Here is a 13,935-nt window from a genome sequence, read left to right on the forward strand (position 1 = left end):
CATTGTAAATCTAGGCTCCTAATTCTCATCTTGCCTCTTAACCTTGCTGTGCTGTGTTCAACCTAGGCTATACCTKGTCTGAAGAAGGTAAGAGATACCGCTCTCACACAACCTGAGAATTCACCAGCTCTGCATAAGGACAGACTCTAATTGCTCTTAAATGTTGTGGCAGCCAGTAGGCGAGACAAAGCTCTCTCACAGTTTACAATTTATTTCACAGTTTACAAAGCTTAGGAAGTTCAAAGTAACAAGACATACAAAGAATTAAAGAAAAAAGAACTACTTAGCTGGAGAACATAGTTCACATCCCACAAAATCTTTAGAAAATACATGCTGCTGGAGAAATGCACTACTGGGAGGAAAAACAGATCTGCAGTCCTTGGGGCTAACATGTTGTTTCTGTACCACATTTCCCCACAAAAGAAGGCCTTGATTAGACAGTGCCACCGCGCTCTAGCAGCCCTTGGTTGCTGTGCAATTGGTTAGTACTATCTGTATTCATGTAAATTAAAGAAACACTTCATTGAGTTGACTAGCAACAAGTCAAGCTCCTTTGAATTTAGAATCCTACCCTTAGCTGTACAAAGCCTCTTGACTGAGGCTTARGACCCAACTCTGTACTCTGAAAGGAAAACAAAATCCCTGAAACATAGCAAAAACATGTGCTAAAAAAGAAGAAAAAAGACAAGGCAGAGTAAAACATAAATAACTTAAGCCAAAACGTCAGATCTATCATTAATTCTGCAACTAGATATTTTTATACGTATATTAATTTATCTATGTCTATATATTAACAGAGAAATGAAAATTTCTAAAGATAGGAAAAATAATATTGGAGTTGCATGTAATATTTAACAAGTATATGACAATGTGGCGATAAAAACAAAATAAAAGATCTTGAACAAAAAAATACAAAAATAGTCAGAAACAGATAAGACAAGGGGAATATCTCATCTGAATTTTAAATGCAGTAAAATACAGAAGAGTATTTATAAGAAAACACAGAAAATGACATAGCTTCTGCTTACGCATCTAATTCAACAAAACACAGTTGTATTAAAGATGTGGTTTTTCAATGCAAAGCTTTATTAAATCCTGCTAATATCTAACGTTTAAAATTATCACTCACATTCCTAAATCTAAACAAAGATTTTCTTTTAGTTATCCTTGACAGTGATTCTGCACATGTGGAAAAAGCTTTCGGAATATCTAGGAACCCTTTTTTCCTATTTTTTTCCCATCAGAATACAGCTCACATTTCAGACAGCTTATTCTCTGAGGGACATAACTGCAGCCCTAGTCTTTTTTCAAGTAATTCAGAAATATTTCACTCCATCACTTATCACATACATACGCAGTTAGTTAAAAGCAACTGATAGCTCTCTTCTCTGAATCTCCACAACACAATTCCAGTTCCTCCTTTATGTCTTTGACTTGAAGGTGCTCTAGCGATAACTCTTATGTCTTAMAATTCCCTGCAGACAGGGAGTGTCAGCTTTACAATCCTTCCAGCTTTTATCAGCCTGAAAACCAAGATCATAGTGTACTCTCATATTTGAGGGACAGCTATCCACGTTGCTATTTATTTAATGAAAACGAGCCTATAAAATTAACAAAATAAGTCAAAATAAATCACACTAGGACCATATAAAAGCAAATATGATTAGCAAACCTTTAAGATTTTCTTTGCGGAAGATCTTTCTGTGAAGACTGTCAAAAAAAATATAAAAAAGACTCGTTCCACATTCTTCATTTAAACAGTCTTTTTCTTTTTTTAAGAATCACTGCCTTGTTTTAGTCATACATCACTTATTTAATCAAATATAAGTGACTTAATAACTAAAGTAAGTTTTTTTTAAAAAAGCTTTCACTAATAGGTTATCATTGAGGTTAATTTTGTAACTGGTACTGGCAATTTGGAAAAATATTTCAGACCACACCCATAATATTATTCAAGATTTAATGACAGACATGATTTTTAAATATCTGACATATTCTATAGAAAAAAAAGCAATTGGAGGATTATTTGATCAGAATCACACACAGAATCACACTGTTATAATGATTATTCAGCAATGAGGACATATAGCATTGCAGAGAAAGTAAACTCTGCAGTCTGATGTATGATGATGCCCTAAGGGTTCAACTAGTTAAAAAAAAAAAAAAAGGCACAAATCTAACTCACATTAAGCACAGACCAGTGAACTCAACATTACAGATAAACATGTGAAAATACATTACAAATTACAATATTCAAATAATGTATATATTACCTGGATAAGAGAATAATACCATGAAAGGGGAAGATGAAATACCCGTGAAGCTGCTGTCTTCAAAGAAAAGCGTGTCTCACTAACAGCTTCTTCTGACATGGCTCCTTCTCTCCCATAACCTCATCAAGTGGAAATATCTTGAAAACATTAGTCACAGATGGTCTCTGGCATACTCTGTTAAATGAAGTATACACACTAACCTGTCATACAAGCCTAGGAGAGCTTTCTTCTGAAAGCATGAAATTCTTACACAGTAAGTACATGACTTGTTTAATTTATGTTTATCTGGACAGAGGCAAGATCTGTGCCCCTCGTAGCACTTCAGACTATAAACATGCTGTCTCAGCTTAGGCCAAAATCAGTCTAAGTGTTCTGTGCAAAAACCAACCCCCTTGTAAATGGGGATCTGCAGAGAACTCTCTCTTCTTTAAATAGCTGACAGCTTACTTAGGTTCTGAATTACATATAGAAACAACTATTTCTGCAGTTAAGATCAGTATTTTTGGGAAGAACATACATCAGCTAAAAGACTTCAGAAACTTAAGAGCATTTGCAAGCAGCCAGAAAGCTTCTCTCTCATTCAAGAGTTCATTTTTTTGCAAACACATGATGACAAGCAAACGCCAGAGCCTGGCCGGTCTGACGTAACCCCCCTGTCTGGAGAAGGCGCTCTCACCGCCAAAGCCAGGCGCAGGGTAAAGCCCCTTCAGCACGGCAGCCGCCCGCGCCGCCTCCCGGTGCGGCGAACGGCGGGGGCCGAGCCCCGCGGCGCGGCCGCGCCGGGCTCCCTCACACCCCTGCGCGTCCTCGGGCGGGCGGCGCCCTCGAACCGCACCGGGGGCCCGCCGGCCTCGGGCTGCGCCGAGCCGAGCCGAGCCGAGCCCCCGCGGCGGGCCGGACCGGGCCAGCGGCTCCGCACGCCCCCTCAGCGCCCCCTCCCCGGGGCTGCCCAGCACCGAGGCGCAGGCGGAGAGTCTCCGCCACGGGGCCGGGGCCGAGGCCGGGACCAGGCCGGCGCGGCGCAGCGGCCCTGCCAGCGGCCGGCCAACCCCCCCTGCCCCGTTACCTGCTGGGCGCCGGGGCAAGCGCCGCAGGCAGCGGCCACCACCCCGTGGCGGCGGCTCCCTCCCCGCACCGGCTGCTGCTAGGAGACGGCGCGGATCTGCTTCCGGGCCGGCGCGGATCCGCCGGGGGTGGGGAGGGCGGCGCCCACTAATCGCTTTACCTGCCCCGTCAGGAGTCTGTGTCGGCCATCTTTGTGCAGGGCAACCTTCCCCTGCTCTCAGCAGGGCAAAGCCGAGCCGGCGCCTGGCGCCGCCATCTTTGTGCAGGGCAGGGCTCACGTGAGCGGCGGCGGCGCCGCTCCGCGCGGCCATTTTTGTGCGGGGCGCGCCTTGCGCGCGGTGTTAACGCCGCTACTGCTGTTACCGGTGCCGCTGCGGCCTAGTCACGGCCGCTTCCCGCGCTGTGGTGGCGTCCTGGGCAGTGCAGCTCCGCCCGCCCGCTAACCAGGGCYGCCGTCCCTGGCGAGCAGGGTTCGTCTCGGGGGGGAGCCGTGGGGCTGGACTCGGCTCGTCTCGGCGCTGCGCGGCTCCAGGCCCTGCGCGCGGTGCGACCTTCAGCCGCCTCGGTAAGGGGGGGTGAGGGGGGAAGGGGAGACCCGCTGGTGGCGGGCGCGGTGCCCCGGTGGGGAGAGGGGGCGAAAGGAGCGAGCGGCTCTGTGCCCGGTGTCAAAGTCCAGCGCGGTCGCCGCGGCCGTTGGGCGTGTGGGCCGGGCTGGGGGCCGCTGGCCGCGGGCGCGTAGCGGCGGTGCCCGCGGGCGGGGGGCAGCCGAAAGGCACCGAAACCAGCCCCAGAAGCGTCCTCGCTGTAGGCGCGGAAGGAGGCGGTGACGGCCTTGTAGGTAGGATGTGGGTTAGRTAAATTCCATCTTTCCGTCCATGAATTCCCGTTTCATCCCGGAGCTCATTGTCTGCACGCGCAGAAGTGGGCTGGGTTAAAAAAAAGAAAAAAATAGTGTGATGCCTAGTAGAAAATGACCGTAGACCTCTCCTGCRCTCTGGCAGGGCCTGAGATGGCAAAATCCACTTAGAATCGTAAAGGACAGTGAAGGGCTTCAGAGTTCAAATTAAAAGTTGGAAGAAAGAAACAAACGGGGAGCTTGTGTTTGCCTTAGAAGGCTATATAAAATTAAAAAGAAATCTAATTCTATAAGAGGATATACCCTTAAATCAAATATTCTTTGTAATGTTCTTCCTACTTAGGAAAAAATAATGAAAGAAAAAAATGTCACTTACTGAGAAAATAGGKTTTTTTTATTCTAAAGTTAGAAAATAAACTTTCTTCCAAAGTTAGAACTTTTCCCTTTCAGGAAAAGACAATACTCATGCTTAGAGTTGATACAAAAAATGGTAGAAATAGGGAGGGATGGGAAATCAACAACATTATTTGTTAAGAGAGTATAAAGGAGCTTAGTGTGTGAAATCTAATTGTATTTCTTTGCTTGAAAAGAATATGTTTGAGTTTGGAAATAATAAGAAAATTATTCACATATTATCACAAAATAATTTCTGTGGTAAGTTATCAAAGACTCCAGTAAAATTTTTAAAGAGCAACACAATTCTTTAGTAAGTATAAAAGTGTACATGTCTTAAATTTGAGTTTTTAAGTTTGTCTTTAGCTTCTGTGGGCTTGTATACTTTGGACTGAATGCTGGTATCTTCTGAAGTGTGAAGACTATCTGGGTGGTAACTAATTACTCAAACTACTAGAGCACTTTATTTTGAGCAATTMAATGGTCAGTTATAAACTTGCATTTCTGTATGTCTCTTATTTTCTTTTTCAACAACAAAAGAAATGTTAAATATGATTATTCCAGTGCGTCATTAGTAAAATAACTGTGAGGGTGAATGAAAACCTTGCATCTACAGCTCCCTTTGCATAGAGCAGCTCTTTGTACTTCCACAGGTTCAAGACCCTGTTAATTATGCCGATATAAATTTTCAAAGGTGTATGGTCAAAATGTTAAATGCTATCACAAATGTCTGAACACCATTACTGCTTCTGGCAATTGTTGTCTTCAGAGTAATCCTTTTATTCTTAAGCTCTTGCCTAATCATTCCTTAACTAAATTCTTTATGTTGATCAGGATTAGAGTTTATCTTAGTATTTGTCTGAGATTATATGCATTAATATTTTATAAATGTGTATTATTTTAATATTAAAAAGTCATCTATTTAGACATGTTTGTAGGATTTTGGTGKTTTTTGATAAGATAGCACTTCCATGGTATGCACCACACAAGTCTATGACGCTGTGGAATTCTGATGAATAATAAATAGGTTGCTAGTCTTGATGCTTTGAAATACAGTTCACATTTCTCTGGCTTCCATGACCAGATTTTATTTCTCAAAGTGAATGAAAAATATCTTAACTCTTAAAAAAAAAAAAAAAAAAAAAAAAAAAAAAAAAGTAAGTATAACAGGCTCAGTTTTATAGTGTGGCTCTCTGGACATGGTAACAAGCAGCAAAAAGTAGTATTAAGAAGTCCTTCTGAATATTAAATGATTCAACTGTTTGAATGGTATTGTGGTATGATACAATGTGATGCAGTGAGGTAGGTAGGCTGAAACAAGCCTTTTGTTGGAAACGGTGAAGTGAGCTAGGAATGGACTTCAGGGTTCTTTCCCAAATACGTGGGAAGCATTTGAAAAGAAACTTAATGCATGGATGTTGTGATGAACAGGGAGTGTGAAAACTGGAGTTCACTCTCTGGGTAAGTGTTATTTCACTCTTGACCTCTGGGTGAAACAAAGACTGTTTTTTTTATATGCCATGTATGTAGGGCTGTAGTTTTCAGCTTGTGATTTTTAAGGTTCCTGTGAAACTATGGAATACTTGTGAAAGGTCTATGAAAAAGTAGCAGAAACAGGCCTGTTATCACTAAACACATGATTGCTATCTAAGGATTTCTTTCTCTAACAATTTTTGTAGATTTCTGCAACCTGAGGAAGACTGATGTTACTGATAAATATTTTCCAGAGCCCTTTTCTGTCTTTCTAGTATGTGTGTGTGTCTGTATATATAACTTTTTATATATGTGTGTATATATATATATATATATAAAAATAAAAAACTTCTGGTTCAGGAAACTCTTGTCCTGAAGATAGTTGGCAGCTCTGGGAAAAGATTCAGGGAAATTATTGTATTCTTGTCATATTTTTCCATGTATGTTGTCTTTTGATCAACAGTGGAGGCAAGATGCTATGGTAAACTGGGACCTTTGATCTGACCCAGTAGAGCTATTCAGATGCAGCATCATCTAGGTACTTTTCTAGCATATATCATTGCATCAGTAGAGGCAAGAAGTTGAGCTACACTCATGTTCTAAGGGTGGAGCATAAAATGGAATATAAGAGAAACCGCAGAGTAGAATTTTATGAGTTGTGCTGAAAGGATGAGGAAGCTGCTTTCCAGTGAGGTCAGTGCAATGCAGAAGCTTGTGGAAAAAGTAGATATGATACAGACATACATAGTTCAAGCATTGGTAAAGGAAGATAAGCAATCTTAAGATAGAATGAGCAGGCAGGAGGTGCTGAAATGGAGTAAGGACAGTGGGTGAGGGAGAAGCTACCCAGGGGTTGCTAGTACTTCAAGAGATGAAGGATGATTTGTGGTTTTGAATTTTGTTCTGCAGTGTAGTAGACTTCAGTGTAAAATTTTATGTAATGTGTTACTGCAGTTTTGTACCTCAAGCTATTAAAGTTGTAGCTACCAAGGTAACCCACTGTATTGCTGCAGTATGGAAGGAGTGATGTGAGTTTTCTTCACAGAAAGTGGAAGAAAGGCCCTTCAGCTGTACTTGTGTAATAATAGCTTCTTTGTGTTAGCTTAAGCCCTTCAAGGGGTACCCTCTATATAGGCAGCAGTAGGCACACGGACATTAACATGCTCCAGTCTTTCTGATGATTATTATGAGAACAGAGTTTCAATCTGGACCAAGAAGCAATCTGGRATGAACAGAACATCTGGTGTGGGGTTCTTCAAAATTACAGGTTGTATTTGCACAGTTCTGGATGTGAAAAGTAGCTGATCAGCAAATATGAAGTATGCTTCCTTCCTTGCTTTGTGTTGTTTTGAGTAATGTTTTGAGAAATCTCATTACATAAAATTAAGCCTTTAGGCCTTACTAATCTATTTTACCCTTCCTTCTAAAGCACTGGTTTTAAATAGGCATTAATTCACACTGAGGTTTTGGAGCTACTTAGGGCTTTACTTGAAACTTGCTCATCCATTTTTATTGCCTTGATAGACCTTGTCCAAGGTAAAACTTACATTCTCATTTCCATTCCTATTCTAAATAGGTATTTTAAATTCTAACTGGAATTAGTAATGTGACAGAAAATTGAGGATGATTCATTATTTGATATATTTCACTTGCTAAAAGTTTGTTCTATATTTTTATACAAACAGACTGAAGAGCTTTGCTCTGAATATAATTTTTATTGCATTGATGCAGAAGAACATGGCTAACACTGTTTATGCTATCAGTAAAGAGAAACAAAAATGACCCTTGTTTCAATAAGGTCTTTTTCTTTTCAAGGCAATAGAAATCAAGTCCAAGATAAAACTGGATATTGACTGGGAAGTATATTAGACTACCAGGAAAATCYATTGTGTGTTTAAGTTACTGTGTGTTTTTAAGTTTTAGGCTACTTAATTTTGGTAGAGAAGTTGAATGGATGTAAAATGAGAGAAATAGTGTGATAATGCTTTCTAGAGAGATTATGGAGAGAGAAGAGAGACAGACAAACTAGTATTTCCGCTGGTGTACTTATTTTCAAGGAGTGATTGGTGGTGTAGCTGAAGAAAGAGAGACCTAAACAGCTGAAGGAGTGAAAAGAGATTTTGATTAACAGTACCGAAAGCTGCAAACAGATCAAATGGGGAGGAAGAAAGGGCTACATGCAGCATAGAACTAGCTTGGAAGTTTAGATGCATATGTTAATAAAGGAAAGCTAGATTGGRTACATAATACTTGGACAAAGGAAATTCAACACTTCTAGGGCTTTAGAAAGATTGAAGTGTCAATAGTAATTGTTTAGGTGGGAGAATTGGAGGAAAATTCTGGGGTGGTTCTTACCTGCACAATTAAAATACTCTATTTTCCATAAAAAGAGTATTACTGATTTCAGATTTTTTTTTGTGCTGTAAAACATCAGTTGTCTGTGCAACCATCATAACAATAGCGGCAAAGTGATTGTATTTAGCATATTTTATTTCTAATAAGGTTCTATGTTTGCTTCAGAGACCCTGGAAGGACAGAGAACTCAATCGAGGGAAAGCTCTCTGAGCATTCTGTACTACATGTGAGTTACAAGTTTCAGTTTACTTTTGATATATAATATACCTGAATCTAGAATGTGTCTTTGTAAATAAATTAATCCAAGATAAAGTATCCTTCTCCCTTGACAAGTAAGTCATAAGCTTGCATTTTAACTTTCATAGCTTCAACACAGTTTAACTGTTACATAAGATCTCTTTTCCACAGCATACAGTCAAAGCCAGGATCAGTTCTGGGTAGGCCTTTTTTTAGCCTTTTGGGACCCACAGTGGCAGTCAGAAATTTAAATAACTCATCCAAACTGACTCTGTATCACAAGATTCTATTAGTTTATGCCCTAAAAGTCAGACTGTATTTTAGAAGACAGCTGTGTTTAATTTGGGCTACTGACTTAATGAAGTTATTTAAATTCACTTACTTTAAAAAGGCATGTTCTTTTAGAGGTTATAATGTGTTGCACATTAGATACCTAATATTGGTGACTACTGGAAGAAATCAGGGCTTTTTTCACTCTTAATTATGTTAAAAGTGATTTTCTGGTCTTGAATCCCAGATACAGGATATAAGAAAACACAGCTTCTGAAATGTCATCACTCAGCAGCAATTGCCCACACTTGGAATCAGTTGGTGAGATAACGAAAGAGGAATTGATACAGAAATCTCATGTGAGTTACAGCAGCTTGCTTGTTTCCTTCCTATCATGGTTAATGCTGGTCATTTGTTTTAGATATATACCTTGTCATATATTACTATGCATAAGATGCAGTTAACTGCTAAATGCAGGTAAAACATTTCGTTCAATCTTCTGTACTGGAATAGGAAAGTCTAAATRTAGTTGGGAAAGAATTATGGACCTGTTAAAGCTGAAAAACTGTTTTTCAGTACTTAAAATTTAGAGAGGACCTTCCCAGGAATTTTTAATCTTGTTTTCTGAAGTGGGTGATGTTTTAATGGAAATACTGCTTATAGGAGATAGTAAAACAGCAAGTAGATCTATTTCATTCTCAATCAAACAATGCCATTGTGGTAGTTATTTATTTGGAAYGTGAATTTAATATACTCTGGCTGATGTGACTTCAAATAGAAAACACAAGAACAGAATTTATGCTTAATTTTTTGTTGATTCTCAGTTGACTTTTTGATTGAAGAACCGGAGTTTGAAAACTTGTCCCTAACTGAACTTTTGTTCTCTAATATTGATGAAGAGAACAAACAAAATATTTTGTAACTCGTTTAAGTACCTGGGAGGTGATTTTTCTTTTTTAAGTTGACTTTTTTATATGATGCTCAATTTCTTAACCAAAAGTGTAAGTTATCTTGGTGTGCTGCTGTATATGGCATATATGTCTACATACTATATATAACATTTGTCTAGTGTTGAGTGTTTTTGGGGGGGCTTTGCAGGTAGTGTTGACTAAAATAGGAACATGCAATCATTACAAGTTCTATCAATTCAATTTCTGTTCTTGTTAAATTGATATGCAAGACCAATTTGGGGGAACTTGATGTTAATATGAAATATGCTTTTTTAGAAGAGCGCTTGATTTAAGATGAAAACTTTGTAGCAAGATGTTAAAAAAACAATCTCTAGTGTTTTACTAGAAAAATATGCTAGTCTTAAGATTATGTGAAGTGGAACAACTTGAGTTGATATCAACTCATTCTTTTAGCTGTACTAAAAGTTAATCAGCTGATACTTAGCACTTTTTTCTGATTTTTTGTCTTCAAGTTATACTTCATCGGTGAAAGTAAATTAAATAATATTTTGCTTGTGCTTAACTTAACAGGGCACTTGTCAGGACTGTAAAGTTAGAGGACCTAATCTTTGGGCATGCTTAGAGGTAAGTTGGTCTGTTGTTTCTTAAAGTTTGTGCTTCTGTAGCATGCTTAAAAATGATAGTGCTTTTGAATCAGCAATTATAATGAGATTCTTTCAATAATAACTTTAAAAACTAAAGAAATTTTTTGTGCAGTTTCCTATTTCTGAAACAATTTGCCTCTTATTATTGGATACTCTTTTCTTGTAATATAAAAATATTGTGTTTAAAATGAGATTTTGAATAAGAAGCTAGCGTATTAAAGTTCATCTTTGAGTTAAGGTATTTTTTTAGTTTTTAATTTATTTTTTTCTTGGTCAGTAGATCTGAAGATAATTAAATACATCACTCCTGAATGAATTAGACTACTTTTTCTGAGCTTCTCTTACAATTAGTAGTAGTAACATCTGCTAGCAGTAAATGCTGACTTTGAGTGCAAAAATACATATTACTACCTATTTTGTCCTTAAGTAAAACATAAAAACACCTTATTTTGAAACATGAATAGACATTCTTTAAACTTTTCTGATTTGTGTACAGTCTTTAATCTGTRCATAGTTCCTACTTTACTATGTTATTGCTTTACCCTTCTTGCCATCTGCCAAACTCCAGAATTTTATGCCTTAAAAAAAAGGGTGGGGGAGGCCTCTAAAAATATTGCTTCTGATAGATCTGTGATGCCAACAGGAAAGCATGTATCTAAATCAATTTTTAAAATGTCTCATGAGTTCTTCAGATATGCAACAGTTTCCAGAGACTGAGATTTTGTTCTGTAGGCGTGGCTGTGTTTCTTGACAGCACTTGTCTAGGTCCTGCTACGAGGATGTCTAGGCTGAGAAGCCAACCTGTAGTGTATGAATATTTTTAAAAACTCAATCTTTTCCCTAAAGTGGATTGTTGTTACAGAGAGATCAGATTATTTTTCCTTTATCAATAAAAGATATTTTATTTTTTCACTCTTAAATGGGGGAAATAAACCATATTAAGCACCTTGGTAGTAGATAGCTTAAAGTTTGATTAGATATAAAAGCCTTTCCTGGAATAGGAAGAGAAGTAGGAAGAAGTGTTGAGGAGTGCATAAACCTAGCAGGTGTGTGTGTGGGGGAACTCTGAAACTTAGAGTTTTTTTGTACCTTTTCTTTCTTTTTTTTTCTTATTTTTAACTTAGGACTCTTGAACTGTTATTGAAAAACTTAATTTCATACCAGCATTCCCATAGGACAGTTCTATAATTGCAGTAAGACACTTCAAGTGTCATGATGTGTTATATCTCCTCTTGGATGAATTGGCATCTCGCCTTCATCTTTGTGTGTAGAAAAACAACCAGCACATGGTGAGATCCCAGCATGATAAATATTTGTAACTTAACAAGTGTCTGTAGTAGTTTGATGCAGAAAATTAATTTACTGTATATGTCCAATTTGACTGTATAAATTGATGTGCTCAAAATTACACAAATAACATTCTGTATCCTCTTATGTGATTGTCTTTACTCATGCAAATGAAGGATTAATGAAAATGGTGTGAAGATTGGCAGCTGCAAGGTTCTGTGCTCAACTCATCCAAATACGTTTTGCAATTAGAATAATTAAAATTGACAATTATTTTGCATAGAATTAATGTATTGTAAAACAATACTCGGGTCAGTGGGCACTGTGGATGTTGGCGTACAGGCATTTCTATATAAATGTGTTATGCTTCAAGTCTGTTGCAGTTCAACATTTTAGACATTGGTTGGCTTTGTATTTTCTATCAAGATCTCTACTAAATCATAGTTTCTTAAATTATATATATAGACCTTAATCTGAATGAAAATATCAAAATGGCCCCCAAATTATATTCCAGGCACATTAAAAGTCTAATGTTGCCCACCAGTGAAAGAAGTTGAGTGAAGTCTTGCAGCGTTCTTAATTTGCTTTATATGGTATTTATTTTAACATTTACTCTATGTCTCTTGGTTTGTGTAGGACCCTGCAAGTTTGAAAACGAGTGAACTTAAAAGGGACTGGCATTGTGTTCTTGATCTGTAAATTTGTTTGACATCATTCCTTGAGTCTGTATAATTTTTTTTATATCTTGTTCAACAGAACAGATGTTCATATGTTGGCTGTGGCGAATCCCATGTAGATCACAGTACCACCCATTCCCAGGTATGCATATTTGCTAGTAATACTGTTACTTGAAGGAATGGAGTAAAATTAGAGAACTTTCTTCACTCTAGATAGTGAAATGAGTAACCTGTTAGCATTAACTGAGTAAAATTTTGTATAGCTATTAATGTTTTATATCTATAGAAGCAACTTTGATTAATTTGGAGGTTTGTTTCTGAATTTATAATCCTTGTGCAACTGAGTAATTATTTCTTTAATTCTGACACTGTTGTGTTCCTTACAGAACAAAGTGAAATAAAATCAACAGATTGTGATGGTCTTTAAGATGTAGGATTTGTGTGGACAAAAGGCTTCCTAAAAGGCAGTATTTCAGCTCTAGTCCAACTTTTTCGAGTCATGACTGCTGATGGATGAAACCAACTTTCTATATAAAGAAGAAATGTAGTGAAGTTTTTGAAGGGGCTTCTTTTGTGAAGAGGAGGAAAATTATGTTAATGAGGATTGGAAATATAAATTATCAGAAATAGGTGCCTTGTTTCTGCACTGTACTCCCTGTTCCAGGGGCTACCGATAAAGATAGTGTAGACTTYACTGAGGATATTCTCTCCTGCTCTGCGCTGATCTTATATCCCATTCAGTGAGAGCGTCTGTGCACTGTGTTCCCAACATGCCAAGTTCTAGCAAGACTGGATGGCTTGAATGCATCTATTTGGGACATAAACTTGCAATTTGTTCTGTGCACGTGCACATGCAAGTTTAACCTGCCAAAATGAAGCAAATAAGCTGTCATTCGCTTAGCAAATATGCTGGAGACAGAGGGTTGTTAGTTCCACAGTGAGCAGATAATGGTCTTTAAAAATACTAAAAAAGACTGAATTATTAAAATAAACAATATATGTTGAGGTTTTTACAAGGGAAAGAAATGCTTTTTGACCACATTTACCACCATTCCTGATTTTTTTTTTTGAAATGGGTCCTTGAAAGGGGTACATATCCAATATTAGACTAATAAAAATCCAGACTATTTTGCTAGCTATTTAAGCTTAATCACAGTTCTGAAGCCTTTATGATAAATATATAAATGAGCTACTTGATGTGTAATTGGGGAACAGATGGTCCCTGAGTTTCTGGACTATAATTTTATACCTTTTAGCTTTCTGCGGTAGTTTATTCCTGCTCCTTCACATGTTCTTTTTAGCAATGTTATATACTTGCCAGGTAAGAGAAAGACAATGGATATTTTTTCTTGCTGTCTGTGACATCTTTGTCTTGATTTTTTTTTCTTATTACTTAATTTTTGCGTAGTAAGCCCTCTTCAGAATACTTTTCTTTCCTTGTTTGATTCCTCAGGTGTTTACTGGTTAACCATTATTGGATCTTTGTATTTTTCA

At 38.2% G+C, this 13,935-nt stretch overlaps 2 protein-coding genes across 7 annotated transcripts in view; one reads left to right on the top strand and one right to left on the bottom strand.

Annotated features, from left to right (window-relative positions):
- Positions 1 to 3,596, bottom strand: part of MIGA1 (mitoguardin 1) — a 46,523-nt gene extending 42,927 nt beyond the window's left edge. For 2 of the 4 annotated variants that reach the window (XM_085298170.1, XM_085298168.1), the window contains exons 1-2: positions 3,340 to 3,416; positions 2,274 to 2,447 (exon numbers count right to left, since the gene is read on the bottom strand). In XM_085298170.1, the coding sequence (XP_085154296.1) occupies positions 2,274 to 2,372 (99 nt within the window). In that variant the 5' untranslated portion in view covers positions 2,373 to 2,447; positions 3,340 to 3,416. Of the gene's footprint in view, positions 1 to 2,273; positions 2,448 to 3,339; positions 3,469 to 3,498 lie in introns of those variants that run through there. The other 2 variants (XM_085298169.1, XM_085298171.1) reach the window with 2 other exon arrangements.
- Positions 3,597 to 3,623: 27 nt separating this feature from the next.
- Positions 3,624 to 13,935, top strand: part of USP33 (ubiquitin specific peptidase 33) — a 42,077-nt gene continuing 31,765 nt past the window's right edge. For 2 of the 3 annotated variants that reach the window (XM_085298173.1, XM_085298174.1), the window contains exons 1-5: positions 3,624 to 3,903; positions 8,581 to 8,641; positions 9,170 to 9,281; positions 10,404 to 10,457; positions 12,521 to 12,583. In XM_085298173.1, coding sequence (XP_085154299.1) covers positions 9,201 to 9,281; positions 10,404 to 10,457; positions 12,521 to 12,583 — 198 coding nt within the window. In that variant the 5' untranslated portion in view covers positions 3,624 to 3,903; positions 8,581 to 8,641; positions 9,170 to 9,200. Of the gene's footprint in view, positions 3,904 to 8,580; positions 8,642 to 9,169; positions 9,282 to 10,403; positions 10,458 to 11,601; positions 11,767 to 12,520; positions 12,584 to 13,935 lie in introns of those variants that run through there. The other variant, XM_085298175.1, reaches the window with a different exon arrangement.

Source organism: Rhea americana, unplaced genomic scaffold (assembly GCF_003343005.1).
Source record: "Rhea americana isolate MKP2758 unplaced genomic scaffold, rheAme1 scaffold_136, whole genome shotgun sequence".
NCBI classification, from domain to species: domain Eukaryota; kingdom Metazoa; phylum Chordata; class Aves; order Rheiformes; family Rheidae; genus Rhea; species Rhea americana.